We start from the raw sequence: 19,315 nt of genomic DNA on the forward strand, positions 1-19,315 counted from the left end.
CAGATAACTACCTACAGGACGCACACACAATGGCGAGTGTTGCGACATGCAGGGGCGTAAATATATACAGTGCAGGCAGTGCGGTTGCACTGGGGCCCATGGAGTGGAGGGGCCCGACTGCCACCTGGAAATTCGCCCCTGTTCAAAGAAGAACTCATATTAAAACAAAAATGGTGCTATTTTTCATACATGCCCTAAATAAGGCAAACCCATCTCCATCATGGTTTTCTGGTTTTGTAAAACAGTGTCAATCTATAACAAATTATAAACTTATTCTACATAAACTATTTAAAAAACTATAATTTACAAATAAAAAACTATCAAGTTAAACTAATAATTTCCTATTTTCTTTTGTAGATTTGTCTTATACAGTCATGTAATGATGATTGCTGTGTAATATGTATGTTAATGTGTCCAATATAAAGTATCTGCAAGTGGATGTAACGTAAAAGCGGCAGTAAGACGCACTGTTGCTAAAATATATATACACCTAAAACTGTGTGTGTGTGTGTGTGTGTGTGCTTCATAACTTGTAACTAGGGCGTAATAGGGCCCCTCATAATAGCCTGCACTGGGGCCCATTGTCACTACCTTATGCCACTGGCGACATGGTCAAAATCTCTGGACCACTGGAAACCACAGGTAAGCTGACTGGAACACTCACACTGAAGCATTTCGTCAAATAAAAAAAGGCAAGAAAGGAACCAAGGATGTGGAAGCAAGTCTCGTGAACGGGGAACGAAGGCTGAGGTAAGGTTTTCATTTTAACTGTAGCAATTTGTCCAATAAGATTGAATGGGAGCTTGGTCCAGCATTTGAAATCATCTTCTATTTGTTTAAGCAAAGGTACACCCCTTTGCTTAATCTGAGGCCATGGTTCTCTGCCAAAAATCAGTGGATTACCCCCTCCGGGTTGGGGGAGAGTTACTGCCTCAAGCGTGGGGAGTTTGAGGTTACATTGTTTGTTCTGTACTGTTTAATCTATTGTACGGTATTCTTGAGTGTGACAAAGGCACCTTTAAATAAAATGTATTATTATTATTATTATTATTATTATTATTATTATCTCTGGATCTTGTTCACAAGTGAGGGTAAAATGGAGCGTGAGATGGATCGGCGGTTTGGTGCGCCGGTCCATCGTGGTGAGTGAGCTGAGCCAGAAGGTGAAGCTTTCGATTTACTGGTCCATCTACATCCCAACCCTCAGCTATGGTCAGGAGCTCTGGGTAGTGACCAAAAGAATGAGATTGCAGATACAAGTAGCAGAAATGAGTTTCCTCCGTGGGGTGGCTGGGCTCAGCCTTAGAGGTACGGTGAGGAGCTCGGACATCTGGAGGGAGCTCGGAGTAGAGCCACTGCTCCTTTACGTCGAAAGGGGTCAGTTGAGGTGGTTCGGGCATTTGATCAGGATGCCTCCTGGGCGCCTCCCGCTGGAGGTGTTCCGGGCACGTCCCATTGGTAGGAGGCCAGGGGGCAGACCCAGAACATGCTGGAGAAATTACATATCTCATCTGGCCTGGGAACGCCCTGGGGTCCCCCATGAGGAGCTGGAAAGCGTTGCTAGGGTGAGGGATGTCTGGGGTGCTTTGCTCGGACTGCTGCCCCCGTGACCCGGCCCTGGATAAGTGGATGAAAATGGATGGAATGGATGGATGGACCACTGGAAAACCACATGCTCATAGTCGTAGTCTAACGCCCATGGCCTATGGCCTGAAGCTGCTGTCATGAAGAGCACATCCTCAGAGATAATGATTGAAGATCTTCAGCCATTTTGGTCTGCCACTACAACTTCATAGTGATAATTGCCCACAACTAGTGTCTGAAGCATTCAAGACATTCATGGAAGAGAACAACATTCAGCACTTCATGTCTGAGCCGTATCACCCAAAGGCAAATGGGCTTACTGAAAGATTTGTACAGACATGAAGCAAACGCCCACGTCCTACAGTCCCTCAGCAGGCACTTTAGTGCTTTCTTGTTGTCAAACCAAAACACACCTCATGCTACGACAAAAGTTTTGTCCTGCCTCGGCTATGATCCAGAGCAAACTTTGCACTCAACTCCAAAGATCTGATAAGACAAGAGAGGTTGTGCACCTTCAACAGCTTAAGTGGAGAAACGAGCGAAAGCAAAGTTTCAGAGCTTCACAGCTGGAGACAGGGTTCTTTTCCAGAACTATAGCAAGGTGTAAAGTGAACACCTAAGACAGTTGTTGCAAAAACAAGTGCTGTCTCATACACAGTAATCATCTCATCTGTAAAAGAAACGTCAATTAACTGATTCACATCTCTGGTTGCCGTAATGATCCACCTCAGCCAACATTGTTTGTTCCAGAGCTGGAGGCGTACCATGAGCAGCATCCATCACTGGAAACACTCCAGAAGCAACCTTCAGGAGTGGACAATTTAGTCAATTACTACATAATGTGGAAACACCAACAGCAGTACTCAGCTGTTAAATGACGTGGTGTAAAGCATAACTCCTTTTTTTTTATCTAAGCAGGCTTATCTATGATCAGACTAACGTAGCTTGTATTGGGTAACAATACCAAAGTAATTTTAAATTCTGCTACTAACACATTCCCCGTTAAAACCACAAAAGTTTTAACCCGTGAATTCATCAATTTTACCACAGCAGATTGAGATGACAGATTTCTGTATTATGCAAAAACAAATGAATAGAAATAACTGGTACATTAGCTGTCATGTTTACTGAAACCATTCTACTAAAATGTAGCTGCATTTTATAATCATCTTCACCTTGTGTTTGTAATCTACAATATGTACAATGTACCAATGTATCACACTTTCTTCACATCATTTATATGAAATCAAAGTTTCATAGTAAAACACATTTTTCTTCCTGGGTCAGTATTTGTTCTATGTAGCGATGTTGTCTCCTGAGTCTTTCTTTGCTTACTTATAAAACAGTATGCCTTGTGTCTTTCTTACCTATTCGGGTAATGGACCAGGTTCCAGTTCATCCTACATGTTTGATACACCATCCAGGCCTAGAGCCTGACTGTTTGAATCCATACACCCCACAGAACATCCACAACATTTAAAGGTATGACTATGGACCCTTACAGCATAGAACTGAAGAAGAGCTCGTTTTTAATGAGATGCAACTCTGTAAACTCAATTCTGAACACTAAGGTTTCATTATACCAAAAAACAGCAGTGTTTTTTTCTGCAACACGAATAATGTGCAATTCTTTCCATACAGGCATCCATCCCGTCCTGTGTTGTACCCTGGATACACCAGGCGGAGGAGTCGTGTAAAGCAACCACTTCCTCCTTTGAGGGTCCCTCATACTACTCTTTCCTCGTGGCCCCTTCTAGGCCCTTACCCCTGAACCACTAAAGGGAGGGCAATTGCTCACAGACTCTTTTTTCCTGCACCACAACTTGCTAATGACACAAGCATAACCTGAAACCAAAGAAGTTAGTGTGCAAAGACAAGGCTTGCAACTAACTTTCCAGCAACAAGGAGAACCAAGTTGAGTTAGCATCCCAGCATCTAGCTCTGTAAGAACCCCAAGCGACTGGCTTCCTTGGATCTGCACCTTTGGAACAAAGGACATAACAAAGACTGCTTCTGGAACCACAGCTCTTTCCAGCCCTCCTCTGCTGGCTAACAAAAGCAGCACGCCTCAAACCAACTTCTTCTTCCCTCCATCCATTCAAGGATTGGTATAGTAACAACTGGGCATAGCTTTATCACAGCTGTACAGGCTAAGCAAGACTATTTATCTTGTTGTATGCGATTTAATGCTGTTTATTGAGTCATGATTGTGATTGTTTGCAGTTAGGTCATTGGTTAGTATGTTTAGCCAAAGCTAAGTGTTTAATTTGCTAATGCTGTTCACAGACAGAGTCTTGCATGCATCTAAACATCCTCTGTACTAACCAGACCCTTTGCAACATGAATCGCATTTACATAGACTCATTTACAAATTTGCTTTCGAGAGAGCTACACCCAAAGAGGCAGCATCAAAGTTCCCGCTTCTTTTCCTTTGTCTTTGTCCTGACCACACAGTCAGACAAACATCTCCCCCGATCTGAAGCCAGCTTTCATTCAGCCATCTTGTAGTTCTCTGTTGTCAGCCATTTTTTTTTTGTAGACCAAACTGCCCTTTGATTACCACACTCACCTTTGTCTTTCTCTCTCTCTCGCACACACACACACACACACACACACACACACACACACACACACACACACACACACACAAGCTTGTATAGAGTTAGTTAGTTAGAATCTGTGTGTTTTGTTTTGCCTTGCTTCCTTAATGAATAAATATATTTTTGTCGTCCTGCTGCCTGTTTATTGTTGCACAAGAGTGAATGAATCGTCAACCTCTGCTACGTCAAGAACTCCAAAATACTTCAGGCTTTACTATTAAATCTGGTTATTGTTATTAATTTAATTATTAATCAAAATTCCAAACTGATAGTTTGGTGAACTTTTGAGACTGATATCTTTAATTGGCTATCCTTCAACACTCAGAAGCAGCTTCCTAGTTTGTTTTGACACAACAAATTCACAACTCATAAAACATACTTAGGTTGTGATCCCGAATCTCCAGATTTGTCCAACAAAGGGAACTGCCCCATTTTTCAGGAGTGACTGCTATGAAAATCCAGTAGTAATCTGTTGCGAGTTTGTGAGGCAGTCCTCAGGAAAATAGAGGGAACACAATAAAATGTCTGGGTTGTATTGTGGAGGAATTGTATCAAAAATAAATTGCAACCACTTCTTCTTTGTTCTTTTGATCTCTGGCAGTCCAAACAAGGTTCATTTTTGGTCATAATGAAGAAAGCAGTGTCTCCTAGACACGGCGTCTCCTCAACAGCACCTGAACGGTTCAAAGTCTGCTGCCTCTGCTCTGCCTCTGCTCACAGCAGGTGTGTTTGGGGGTGCAGGTCAGTGGCCGGGAGGGGGACACTGTGTGCCATGCTAATTTGTTACACTGTTAGGAAATAACATCGCGGAAGAAAAGGCCGGAAATTCAAACAAGCTGTTTCAGGCAGGTCAGGAACTGTGTGTCTGTGGGGAGACAGAACTGCCTTTAGTCAGGACTTTTTTTTTTTTTTTTTTTTTAAACTTAGCAGACCTTAAAGAGGCAGAACAACGCTATATAACACACTAAAGAAGAGGGAAAAGCCCAAAAACCATAATAGGTCTCCTTTAAGGTTCAACAACTACCATTTTCAACAAAAAGCATAATTCTGATGAAGGATATGCTGTTTGTTTAAACAAAAATTGCTGCACTTTGATAAAAAGTGCGTTTGCTGCACATCCCATCTCTCAGAATGAGTAAATATAGATTTTACGTGTAGATCTGAATCATTAGCATGACTTGCAAGTTAACATGCTCAATCGTAATGCCACCTGTTAAAGCCAGTCAATCTTTTACTTACTTTATAATTAGGGACCGAGCCAAGGACCCTATTGTTTTTGTTGCGTTTATTATGAGGGACTGAGCCCAAAGGCAGAAGGCGAGGACCCTATTGTTTTTGGTATGTTTATTATTAGGGCCCAAGCACCGACCTCGGTGCGAGGACCCTATTTATTTATTTTTTAAATTTTAAATACTTCATTAATCCCCAAAAGGGGAAATTCAATTTTTTCACTCTTTTTGTCATTAACAAACCCCTCCCCATAGGGTTTTTTTGGAGTAGGAAGATGAAAATTGTTAAATTTGTGTCTCTGCCACCAATGGTCTACTCCAAACAGGAAGTCGACCATTTTGATTTAAACTTTTCATTTGGTGATTTTGTGATTTCCACAACTTTGTATTTTAACGAATTCCTCCTACAGATTTTGTTCAATCAACTTCAGATTTGGTACAGATCATTTTGAGACCATGCTGATCAAAAGCTATTAAAAGCCTTCAGCGACCTCATATCCTCATGAAAATTGATACACAGGTCAAGAAGGGCGAGCTCTTGCATCTGATAGGGGCGTCGCCCATGGGGGGGACAAAATGCCTCTATAGCGCCCCCTTGAAATTTTCAAAAACGCCTCCCCATAGGGGTTTTTTGGAGTTGGAACATGAAAATTGGTACACATGTGTATGTTGACCAGACACACATAAAAGTCTCTGGCACCAATGGTCTACTCCAAACAGGAAGTCGGCCATTTTGATTTTGGCGTGATTTCCACGTCATAATTTAACGAACTAGTCTTAGGGATTTCATCCAATCAACTTCAAAGTTTTTACAGATCATCCAGACACCATGCTGATCAAAAGTTGTGCTCTGCATGTCTGTAGGTCAAAGGGCGTGGCTGATATGGCGCTGCCATTTTTGATCCATCGCCATGCATATTCAAGGAACTCTCTCTCCCACATAATTCATTCAAACTGCTTCAAAATTTCTGGACATGATAAGAGCCCCGCCCTCAACGCCTCCATATGCTCGTAGGCAATCTCGCTCATGGCGCCCCCTTGTGGAAACAGGAAATGCCATCTTTTACACTGACAAACACCAACCTCAAACTCCTGACCTGATCAACTACATTTTGTGGCCACATGACGATCCTGACCTGATCAACTACATTTTGTGGCCACATGACGATCAACTTGATGAATCTCCACAGTGACACGTGTCCTGTCATGTTGCAGGCTACCGCGGCGGCGACTTTTCATCCTTCGCCACGGAACATCAACTTGGTATAAATCCTTCATGCATTGTCCGATTTGCTCGAAATTTCACATATGTGATGAGGGTCCTCCCCTGAACGCACCTGGCCACATCTGGTTACGCTCGTAGCGCCACCTGTTTGTTCCTGCCAGGTTTTTTCTCCCTTCTCGCTTCGCGCTACAGCCCCCACGTGCCTCAGGCCCCCACGGTTGCATGGGGGAGCAAAGGGCCCGATCACAGCTGCTTGCAGCTTTAATTATTATTATTATTCTTTGCCTGACTTCGTGCCCAAATTTCGCCCCTTTCCCAAATTTCAAAGTGCTTCTAACTTTACACATTCCGGCTGCATCCGAAATTCGATATTTCTGGGCGGTTGCACATGGTCGACGCGAAATGCCGAAATAGCGCCCCCTACAAATTTTCAAAAACCCCTCCCCATTGGGGTTTGTTTGTCGTAGGCAAACGAAATTTGGTACGCACATGTATCATACCGAGATGCACAAAAAAGTCTCCTAACGTTATGGTAAAATCCCAACAGGAAGTTGGCCATTTTGTTTTGAATTTTTTCGTTGCGGCGATTTCCAAAACTTAAATTTGAACGAACTCCTCCTAGGGATTTCGTCCGATCAACTTCAGATTGGCTACAGATCATCCTGAGAACATGCTGATCAAAATTTATTAAAGGCTTTTCTCTATGTCAAGGGCCGTGGCCGCTAGGGCGTGACAAATTTTGGCGACTTTTCGTTTTCTTGCCATCGAATTTCGAATGGCTCTCCCTCCCACATACTTGATCTCAGAAGCTTCAGACTTGCTGGACATGATGATGGCTCCGCCCTGAAATGTTAATATCCCACCTTACTCATAGCGCCCTCTGGTGGTAACAGGAAGTGACTAGTTTTTACTTTAACATGTACTGATGACACAAACTTGACCACATCAACTTCATTCCACTTCTAATGCATGCAGAACAAGTTGGTGAAGCTACCTTATGAACGCTGTGAAGCTACGTCTAATGGTGTCCATGTGGCGGCGTGGCGACTATCGATCTCTCGCCTCTAAATACGTTTGGGTTTTTGATGGCTTCAACGACCTCATCTCCTCATGAAAATTGATACACAGGTCAAGAATGGCGAGCTCTTACATCTGATAGGGGCGGCGCCCATGGGGGGGACAAAATGCCTCTATAGCGCCCCCTTCATATTTTCAAAAAACCCTCCGCATAGGGTTTTTTTCTTTTTTTTTTTTTTTTTTTTTGAGCTGGAACATGAAAATTGGTACACCTGTGAATGTTGTCCAGATGCACATAAAAGTCTCTGGCACCAATGGTCTACTCCAAACAGGAAGTCGGCCAGTTTGATTTTGACTTGTCATTTCCACATGTTGTACTTTAACGCACTAGTGCTAGGGATTTCATCCAATCGATTTTTTACAGATCATCCAGAGACAATGCTGATCAAAAGTTATTGAAAGCGTTTCTCTATGTCAAGGGGCGTGGCCTCCATGTCACTATCATATTTGATGCCTCGCCATGCATATTGAAGCAGCTCTCTCTCCCATATACTTCATCCAAACTGCTTCAAAATTTCTGTACATGATAAGAGCCCCGCCCTCAACACCTCTATATGCTCGTAGGCAATCTTGCTCATGTCGCCCCCTTGTGGAAACAGGAAATGCCCTATTATACATTGACATGGTCGGATTTGCTCGAAACTTCATGTGTGATGAGGGTCCGCCCCTGGACACACCTGCACACATTTAGTTACACTCCCAGTGCCCCTGGTGGATGAACAAAACATTGCATTTTTTCGCTCCTGCCAGGTTTTTTCTCCTTTCTCACTTTGCGCCACAGCCCCCACGTGCCTCAGGCCCCCGCGGTTGCATGGGGGAGCGAGGGCCTGATCACAGCTGCTTGCAGCTTTAATTAGGGACCTCGGCCGAAGGTTTGGATTTTATGGCGTCTTCCAGGTGACATGTTACAAAACCTCATGACGATTTTTGTGCCACCTAGACACACTAAAATACCCGCTGCGACCAGTAGGAATCCTGTAGAAAGACCAAACCAAAACTGGCTCGTTCGTCTCATCAAGACCTATAAATAACGCGCCGTAACCACTGACCTAAATCCAACAGGAAGTGTGCTATTGCCCTTTCAACGTAAGATGTCATTTGTCACAAATTCTCTCTCTCAAAAAATATTTCCTCCTACACCATTTATCCTATCGGTTTCAAACTCGCACACATGACAGACCAAGCCCTGCTAAACAATTCCTCTTAACATCTTTGTCATTACTCGAACAGTTTGGATTTTATGCCGTGTTTAATGTGACATGTCACAAAACCTTGACAATTTTTGTGCCACTTAGACACAGTAAAATGGCTGCTGCGGCCCGTATGAATGCTGTAGAAAGATCAAACCAAAACTGGCTTCTTCATTTCCTCAAGACCTACAAATCACTCATTTACACCACTGACCTAAATCCAACAGAAAATGAGTTAGTGCCTCTGGAAGGTGACATGTGACAAAACCTCTTGACAATTTTTGCAACACCTAGACACACTAAAATGGCTGTTGCGCCCTGTAAGAATGCTGTAGAAACATCAAACCAAAACTGGATTCTTCGTTTCCTCGAGACCTACAAATCACTCATTGACATCACTGACCTAAATCCAACAGGGAATGAACTAGTGCCTCTGGATGTTACATGAGCAACAGCTGTGAGCTAGACATTGTGAACTTGCGACTAAGATCACATTTTTGACTCCATACACATAAAAGCTAATGATGTCTGCGTTCAGAACGAGTTTATCTATCTGGTGATGTCTTCAGATTGACCCACGGTTTGGAAACTGGAAGGACTAGTTCGAGAAATTTTAAACCCATTTTACTCTCACCCTGTCTCTCTGTCAGCTGCATGCTGTCATTAATTAGCATAACAAAGGCTTCACTCTGACATACTCAAGCCTGTGTGTGTGTGTGTGTGTGTGTGTGTGTGGTCACACACACCTGACAAGATAACATTGACCAAATTGACCTGCTCATGTGTCTCATTCCTGCAATTTCCTTAATGAATGCCTGATAGGAAAAACATGTAAATACAAGATTTACAGGTCACACTCTTTTGCCTCATTTAGAATTTTAATCAAATCTGTAGCTAAAACTGTGCTGCAGCAGTCAATGATCAAATACATGTAGTCCTGCTCAGTTTTTCCACTGAAATTAACTTGTATATATATATTTGTGTCTGCCTGATGTTACTTATATCCTCACAGCAGCCAGTACACATCACTCAAGCTTCCACTAGGTCACATGATTTCAAATGAATATGGATGTGTTGTTTGATCATCACACATGTCAGTTTCATTAGGTCACATGGCTTATGTCTACAACTTTCAAAATATAAGCTCACACCACCTTCATAAGAAGCCTTTACTTTTTAACCCTGCCGGGCCCCTTGTAAAAAAATCACACCTGTCCCCTTTGGGACAGTGTGAACAACCATAACAATATTAAATATTAATATTTTTAAAAAATATTAAATATTAATATTTTTCTCCATATTTTTTTGCTTAAATCTTTTAACCAACTTCTACTCAGACTATACATATCAAATATTTATTGTGGGTGTATGTATGAGAGAGAGAGAGAGAGAGAGAGAGAGAGAGAGAGAGAGAGAGAGATTGGAGAAAACAGTAATGTAAGCTTGCAACAACCTGCAGCTCATAATTTTTAGCTACACAATTACACACATGCACACACACACACACACACACACACACACACATACACACACACACACACACACAATATTTTTTTAGTAGTTATACAGCCACAGCCCCCAGACATCCATATCAACATAGCATAGCATTTATTTTATTTTATTTTATTTTATTTGCAACAATGGCTTGCAAACCTTAATATGATTATTATTGTCCCATAGGTATACTATCAGATATTAATATATACTTCTCATATTGTACCACAATAGTCAGAATTATAATTATAATATTATTACTTTCATTAATGTTGTTGTAAGCTAATAACATTATCCTCTGTCCTGCATCTCTACTTCTGCCTCTCTCTCTCTCTCTCTCTCTCTCTCTCTCTCTCTCTCTCTCTCTCTCTTTCTCTGTCTCCCTTTCTGTCTCATTACGGATTACCGTTAATGTGTTATATTGATTTGTTCTGTACGTCATCTATTGCATGTCTGTCGTCCTGGAAGAGGGATCCCTTCTCAGTTGCTCTTCCTGAGGTTTCTGCCCTTTTTTTCCCCTGTTAAAGGGAGTTTTTCCTTATCTGCTGCAAGGGTCATAAGGACAGAGGGATGTTGTATGTTCTAAAGCCCTGTGAGGCAAATTGTGATTTGTGATATTGGGCTTTATACATATTATAAATTGATTGATTGATTGATTGATTGATGTCGTCAGTAGTTTGGTTTTCAGAAGCCATCAAAGTTCTACTCCCAAGTCATGGGTTCATTGCCAAAAATGACCTTGCATTCTATTGACATTGCTTGTTTTATCGACATTTGGACTCTTACGGATAGGCTAATTCACACTGTCTACGTGAGCTGGAGGCCAACAGCGAGGGTCCGAGGTCCTGAACAACGCTGCTTGCAGCTTTAATTATTATTCTTCTTTCTTTCTTTCTTTCTTTCTTTCTTTCTTCCGCCGCCTCTTTAAACTGGAATTTGACCCCCTAAACATGCTCAAAAACTCACCAAAATTGGCATGCATGTCAGGACAGGCGAAAAATTTTATGAAATGAAAAATTTAATCTGAAAAGTGCCAAAATGGCCTCTCTAGCGCCACCTAGCACTGTAGGCATACTAAAAAGGCTGCTGCGGCTTGTAGGAATGACGCAGAAAGATCAAACCAAAACTGGCTTGTTCGTCTCATCGAGACCTACAAATCACGCGCTCACAGCCCTGACCTAAACCCAACAGGAAGTCAGCTATTTGCCCTTTCAAAGTAAGATTTCGCCTCAAAACCGCTCTTTTTCAAAATTTCTTCAAAAATCATCTCCTCCTATACCATTTATCGTATGGGCTTCAAACTTGCACACATGACAGATCAACTCCTCCTAATCAGATAATCTGTATAACTTTGTCATTACTCGAATGGTGTTGATTTTATGGCATCTTACAGGTGATGACGATTTTCGCGCCACCTAGACACACAAAAATGCCCGCTGCGACCCGTACGAATATCGTAGAAAGACAAAACCAAAACTGGCTTATTCGTCTCCTCAAGACCTACAAATCACTCATTGACATCACTGACCTAAAATCCACAGGAAATGAGCTAGTGCCTCTGAAAGAAACATGAGCAAATGTGTCAGTTGTGAGCTAGACATCTTAAACTTGCGACTAAGATCACATTTTTGGCTCCACAAACATGAAACCTATATATCTGCGTTTCGGAAGAGTGTATCTCTCTTGTGGTATGTTCAGATTGACGATCAGACCCACGGTTTGGGAATAGGAAGGACTAGTTGAAGAAATTTTAAACCCATATTAAATAGCCTTTGCTGATCTGCTCTCTCATGAGCTCTCTGTGTGCCCCTCAGGTGCAGGCAAGTCATTAATTGCTATGACAACAGCTGCAGGCACAGACACACACACAGCCCTCTGTGTGTGCGTGTCTCAAAATCTTTAAAGGACAGATTGCAGCAACAGAATCTCCATTTGAAACAGCATCTGCACATTATATATCAGTGTTTTTCATCTCCCACATACTACTACAGCCTTTATTACTGATAATACTGTTGCTACTTATGTGAATATGACTGTTAAATATATATTGTAACGTACTGTAATATAAAGTCCCTCTATTGCCAAAAATGACCTTGCGTACCCTTGACATTGCTTGTTTTCTCCACATTTTGTCTCTTACCAATAATTTGCACTGTCTGCTTGAGCTGGAGGCCAAAACGGCCACGAGTGCGAGGTCCCACCCAACACTGCTCGTAGCTTGAATGTTTAATTTCTTTTTTCTAGCGCAATTGGACAATAGCTTTATTTTTGGTGATGACAATGAAAGATCTGGTTTATAAAATGGTAGGTTGACATCTGCAGAAAGAAATAAGCAGGGCCTCGAAAAAGAATTTCTGCATTGTGCTTAAATATTTATTTAAACTGCATGTATCATATGACATATCAGTGTGCATATTTTGAATAATCACTTGTTTACCGTTGATTTCTGTGTCAGTCATTCATTTTTTTTTTCTCCAAATTTTTAATTGTTAAAGATATAAGTGGGCTGGCTGTGGCTCAGGAAATAAAGCAGGTCTTCACTAATTGGAAGACCAGTGGTTCGATCCCCAGCTCCTCCAGTCCACATGCCAAAGTATCCTTGGGCAAGATACTGAACCCCAAATTGCTCCCGATGGCTGTTCCATCAGTGTGTGAGTGCGCGTGAATCAATATTGAGTAGCAGGTGGCACCAGTGGCCACAAGTGTGTGAATGTGTGTGTAAATAGGTGAATGTGACATTAAGTGTAGAACCCCTTTGAGTGGTCAGAAGACGGAAGGTGGCTTTGACCACTTTAAACAAGTTCAGGAGATGTGCCACAGACAGGATGTTATATACTTTGTTGGTATACTACATATTTTAGTCACTTCACAATGTAGTCTTATAAACTAGGTTCGGGAACAAAGACCACACCTCAAACACATCCCATTTCCACCCAATAGTATTTAAGAACACCTCTTTCTCTTTGACACATTTCTCACAGCAACCAACCGTGCGCTTCATGTTTAACCACAGGCTTGCCTCAATCTAAAAGTAAGACAAACGCTAGTTTTCATTGTTTCAAATATATAAATCGACAAAATCCACCCAAAAGCGATTATCCTCGAGTCATGTTATTCCCGCAGCAGTCAAGCTACAAACAGACTTCCAGGCAGAGCCACAAGCGTTCCACGGCTTCCATACCTCGGCCTTGCCAGCTCCCCAATTCCATCTGCCAAACAAACTCTCTCCAACTCCTTATCGATCCTCTCCTCCATCCACGAGGGCCAAGAATTGCGGTCACCATTGGCACGGCTGCACGTGCACGTTCTCCACCGGCCTCCTTCACGCAACAGCATTCTCCACATCACAATCCAAACAACATCAGAGACCAAATGGTGGACTGTCTCCAATGTGTCCCGGAAGGAAAAAGAATTCCCTGCAACTGTGGTCATAAGCCAGGTTCCAACTCTGTGCTGCTCCATTGAAAACCATGCCTACATAACTGCCGGCATCTAAGGATCCTCGCCCGACACATCCATGCTCGGATTGCGATGCTCTGTTGTGATGTCACAGAGAGTCCACCTTCTCGAGGGCAGCAGCCAGTACCATAAACTCCCACTAGCAGGGAGCCAGGTTGTATGGTTTCAAGTTTTAAGTTACTCAGTGTCACATGCAATTAGAGGAAACAATTGTTGTTTGCTTGTTTGGCAAACAGTAATCTCAAATCTCAGGTTCCTTCTACCAATGCTCTTTTAATATGTATTAAGGGAAATCTCTCAAGTAGTCATTGCTCATTTAATTCGTACAAAAGGAAACCACACAAGTAAAACAAACTAACAAACAAACAATAACCCTACGTGTTTGTCCTCTCTCAGGTCATTCCATCATTCTTGTCACCTCTGCATTTTAAGGCTTCATCACATCGTCACAGCTGTCTAATCAGTTCCACAACCTGTAAACCTTCCATCAGCTTCACAGAAAGCTATCCGTAATGATCTTGTCCAAAACACAGCCCATCTTACTAGCCAGCGTCAGCTCCTCTTTTTCTCTCTAGACGTCACATTCATTCGCAGTTTTACCACGCATTGTATCCATAAAATGATAATAATTATAATAATAATGATGATAATAATAAAGAAAATTTCCTTCTCTACCCACAACTACCAGGTTTTCCTTAATCTAGCCACTGGCAGTTGCAAACCGCTACATACATTCTCACGTTAACCAGCACTTGCAAAAGGTTTCTGCTCTTACAGCAAATGCTTGCCACCGACTTAAGACCTTCTTAGCCCTGCATCCATTCTCTTCAGGCTACTTATTCCCCCAGTCAACCCCTCTGTGGCATCTATGGACCGTGTTTCGAATTCGCCCCAATGCATTTTTGACCCTCCACTTCGTCACAGTTTTTCTAATGCAACTTCATACTTTCGACTCTCTCTCGTTATCACTCCCAAGAGGTAAATCAATGCAGCCCCTGTGGCTGGTCACTTCCTGCAGTGCTCCAAATTCACCCTAATGCATCTACCTTCCACTTCATCCCAGTTTTTCTAATGCACCTTCATACTTCCGACTCTCTCTCTCCGTTCTCACTCCTGAGAAGTAAGTTGGCTTAAGTCTGGGTGCAGGACCACGCCTCACTACTTAAACCTTGTTTTCCTCCTCACACATATTGTTTCCATTTCCTTTCTCTTAAAGCAACACTTACCTGTCTGGAAATTTTACACTTTTCTTTGTTTAGGTTAAAATGCTATAATATAATAAGCTGATGGCACACTAAAATGTAAGTGAATTCCACCAGAAATAAAAACTCATAATTACACCATTCTCATGTGGTTCTAAGAAATCAATCATTGCATTCGGACCGAATGCAATGATTGACTCTGACTGACGGAACTGCTCGTGTAACCCCCCATCAAACCAAGTGTTCCCAGCGTCCTTCTGGCGAACGTCAGCTCGCTGGACACGAAAAGACATGGATTGCATCATTGAGACATGGATGAAGTAACATATCAGACTCCGGTGTTGAGCTAACGGGGCTAACACTACATAGAGCAGACAGGGAGGCTGCATCATCTGGTAAGCTCCGGCAATATACACAAACAATTCATGGTGCTGTGATGTGAAGAGGATCTTCCAGTTCTGCTCTCAGGATGTGGAGTTTTTGACTGTGAAATGTCGACCCTTTCATCTTACTATTGCACTATATGTTCTTTCTTATATGTTGCACAAATTGTTTTTAAATGTTTTGTTTCTTTTTGCTTAGGGTATGCAAAATGTCATTTCATTTTTGTGCTGTGCATAAAAATGACATAAAGAAGTTCAGTTCATAACGTTATATATGACAACACAGCATCCAGTTGCTAATGGCTAATGTTAGCCTACTGTAGCGTAGCCTCTGAAACATTAACGTTATCTTCCTTGTGCGTTTCCACTTACTAGTAATGTTAACGCTACTATCTAACGTTAGCACTGTAACTGTAGTTTTAAAACTCTGGGGTTGCATTCGACTGTCTTGGTTCATCTTCAGTGTATCTAACGTTACCTTGCCAACGCCTACGTCCATCATAGATGTAATGAGGACGTAATGGAGGAGTAGGCCTTTGGAGGGAGATGGGAGTTGTGGATGTTCAAATTTAAGACGGCAAGAGTTGCTTTAATCAGAATTTTCATTGCTTTTCAACATAAAAATCATTAACTTTCAATTCATGAAGGCCCTAGTTTCCGTTATCTTCACCCACCTTCATTTTCCCTCCGACTCATCCTTCCCTTCAATCCCCTCTCTCCCTCGGCATTGTCGTCATCCACTCCCCTCGACCCCATCTCAATCCAGGCATCCCTGCCAACCAAGCAAATTCTGTCGAGCGTTTCCATATTAGGTACGACTGATTCATGCTGTCCCCAAATACGATAATATGATTGCCCAGCAGTCCATTTCCATGTTTTTGTTGTAGTTGATTTTAACACTTGACACATTCTGTGCTGGAACCATATTGCATACCATGAACTCCTGAGACTAACCTTTCAAGCGGACTTGAACAGGGGTCAGTGTTATGTTCCCTGATGCGGCATTAATTCTTCACACTTATCCAAAGAACTAGACTAGGTTAAGCATGCAAAGATCTGTGCCAAGGGCCCTGACGCAAAAGCCCCCTTAACCTTTTCAAATTTCCTTCCTGCCCAACTTCTTCACTGCTAAGACTCATTAACTACTTCATCTCTATCATCACCTAAGATTGACTGACCATGCAAGACGGAGCTAAAACCGGAGCACCAGTCCCATAATTCTCCTGGACAACATCCCCTTTCGTGATGATCACACTAAGCCAGGAGTCACCCAACTGTACACAAACTCAGCCATCCCCATCAACCTGTCTTCTTTAGTAAACAGCACACATCCAAACAGCGCTATGATTCAATAACACTGGAAACTCCCATGCGCTCTTGAAGCTCTCTTGGGGACTCTATCCAAAGCCGAGCTCATGAAGAAACAACTCCCCCACTCAGTCTCACTCCCGGGATCCCTCCTGCATTCCTACCTTCGACCCAACACATTCATCATCGCACTCGCCGACTACCCAGGAACCCAGCCTTCATCCCTCAACCCTTGGTCTTTCATCCCTTCATCCCTCAACCCTCATCCCTTCATTCCTCACTCTACATCCCTTCATCCTTACCCAGCATTTGAAATCGTTATCTTATTGGTGTGGTCTTTGTTAGTGAAGCTCAGAAAAAGCATAGGGTAACTTTTTTTTTAAATTTTTTTGTATTTTACTCTCTCAATATCATACTGCTTATGCTTACTAGTGTGATGAATAGTGTTGTACCTGTTGGGAAGTGTTCATTGATCGACCAGTTATCCACCTGCAGCGTAGCATTGCCGCCATTCCTGGTGAAGCGAACAACATGATACTTCCCATCATTCACTGCGGTACTGCTTTCCTGCACACTGATATCCACTGTGCCAATGTTGAATGTCACACCAATTTTGCCTTGTTGCTGAAATGAGAAATTACAATTATGTATATCATTCAGACTTACACTTGAACTTAACTTACTGACTTGACTTACTGACTTACACTTGAACGTGTTTGGCTGACTTGTTGTCAGCCAAACACACTCAATTTTTGTATTCGCCTCCCCTGGTTAAAGAGCTGCCAGTGCACTTGAACACATGCAATTCATTTCTTAATTTTTATGTAATAATACTGTTATAGTTCCTCCTTAAGTTTTCTTTTTTTTATATATTCTATATAATTTGTAATGATGTTTATATGCACAGTCATGTTCCATGTAACTAGCTCTTTAATGCTATATCGTAGGCAATTGGACTTGCTTGAGTTAATCGAAGACATTTCACCTCTCATCCAGGAGACTTCTTATTCAGAAAAATACAGTTGTGCTCGTAAGTTTACATTCCCTGGCAGAATTTGTAAGATGTGTATCATTCTTTAAACAAAACATGAGTGATCAGGCAAAACACATTCCTTCTATATTTAATGGGCTTCAGAATAAACTATAAAGCATCACATCATTTTACAATCTGTAAATAAAACATAGCAATAAAGAAAATACTGACACGATCTCCATTTGAAAGTTTACATAGCCTCAGTTCTCAATACTGTGTGTTGTTCCCTTAAGCATCAATGGCAGCTTGCAGTCTTTTGTGATACTTGTGGATGAGGGCCTTTATTTTCTCTGGTGGTAAAGCTGCCCATTCTTCTTGGCAAAAAGCCTCCAGGTCTTGTAAATTCTTGGGTTGTCTTGCATGAACTGCACGTTTAAGATCTTCCCAAAGTGGCTCATTACACTGAGGTCAGGAGATGACTGTGATTGCCATTTCTAAACCCTTACTTTTCTCTGCTGTAGCCACTGAAGGGCCAACTTGGCATTGTGTTTTGGATAATTGTCATGTTGGAATGTCCGAGTGCATCCCATGCGCAACTTCTGGGCTGATGAATGCAAATTGTCCTCCAGTATTTTCTGAAAACTTGTTGCATTCATCCTGCCATTAATTTTGACTAAATTCAATGTAACAGCCTTCTTCTGGAAACTTCACTGTACCTCCTTATTGTGCATGATTCAACAGCCATACCACTTTTTTGCAGAGGCCTGTATCTCAGAATAAGTTGCTAGTGGGTTTTTCTTTGCATCCTGAAAAAGTTTCTCTTGAAATCTTTGTTGTCCAACCTGACCATTTCTTGGTATCACCAGAACCCCTAAGTTTCCACTTCTTTATCAGAGTTTGAACACTGCTTATTGGCATTACAGTCTTTGGATATCCTTATATATTCTTTTCCTGATTTGTAAAGTTCAACAACTTTTTCTCACAGGTCTTTTGACAGTTCTTTTTCTTTCCCCATGGCTCAGTATCCAACAAAGTCAGTGCAGCCCTGGATGAAATGTATAGGGGTCTCTCAAGAGCTCTCAAGAAACTCTTGACTGTTTATACACAGACACTAGTTACAATCAAACTAGTGTCTGTGTATAAACACTTCCCTTTAACAGCCATTTAAACTTGTGTGTATCAACTTGTGTTTGTACTAGGGGTGGGCGACATTGTCCTAATATATATATATATATATATATATATATATATATATATATTATTCATTGGTATTCATCAATGGTAACTCAGAGTGCGATTCATATTCTGTATACAATATTAATAGTACAACAAAATAAAATCTACCACAAATTTCACATTTAAACTGCTTCCAAATACAAACAAAATGTACATTGTATAATTTGTTGAAGACAAAATGACAATGACAACGTTAAATGGAAACCAAAGTCATCAACCCACTGAGGGCTGAATTCCAAATTACACCAAAAATAAAACATTGAGTCACAGGCTGTTCCAACTTGCATGACTGAACAACTCATAATGCGATTCAGTAATATGTATGGCCCCTGCATGCCTGTATGTACTCCCCAAA

General features: G+C 41.8%; 1 protein-coding gene across 1 annotated transcript in view; it reads right to left on the reverse strand.

Annotated features, from left to right (window-relative positions):
* nrxn3a (neurexin 3a) overlaps positions 1-19,315 on the reverse strand; it is a 634,542-nt gene that overhangs the window by 104,795 nt on the left and 510,432 nt on the right. The window contains 1 exon segment of the mRNA XM_050061947.1: positions 17,204-17,375. Within this exon segment, the coding sequence (XP_049917904.1) occupies positions 17,204-17,375 (172 nt within the window).

This window comes from Epinephelus moara, chromosome 14 (assembly GCF_006386435.1).
Source record: "Epinephelus moara isolate mb chromosome 14, YSFRI_EMoa_1.0, whole genome shotgun sequence".
Classification (NCBI taxonomy): Eukaryota; Metazoa; Chordata; class Actinopteri; order Perciformes; family Serranidae; genus Epinephelus; species Epinephelus moara.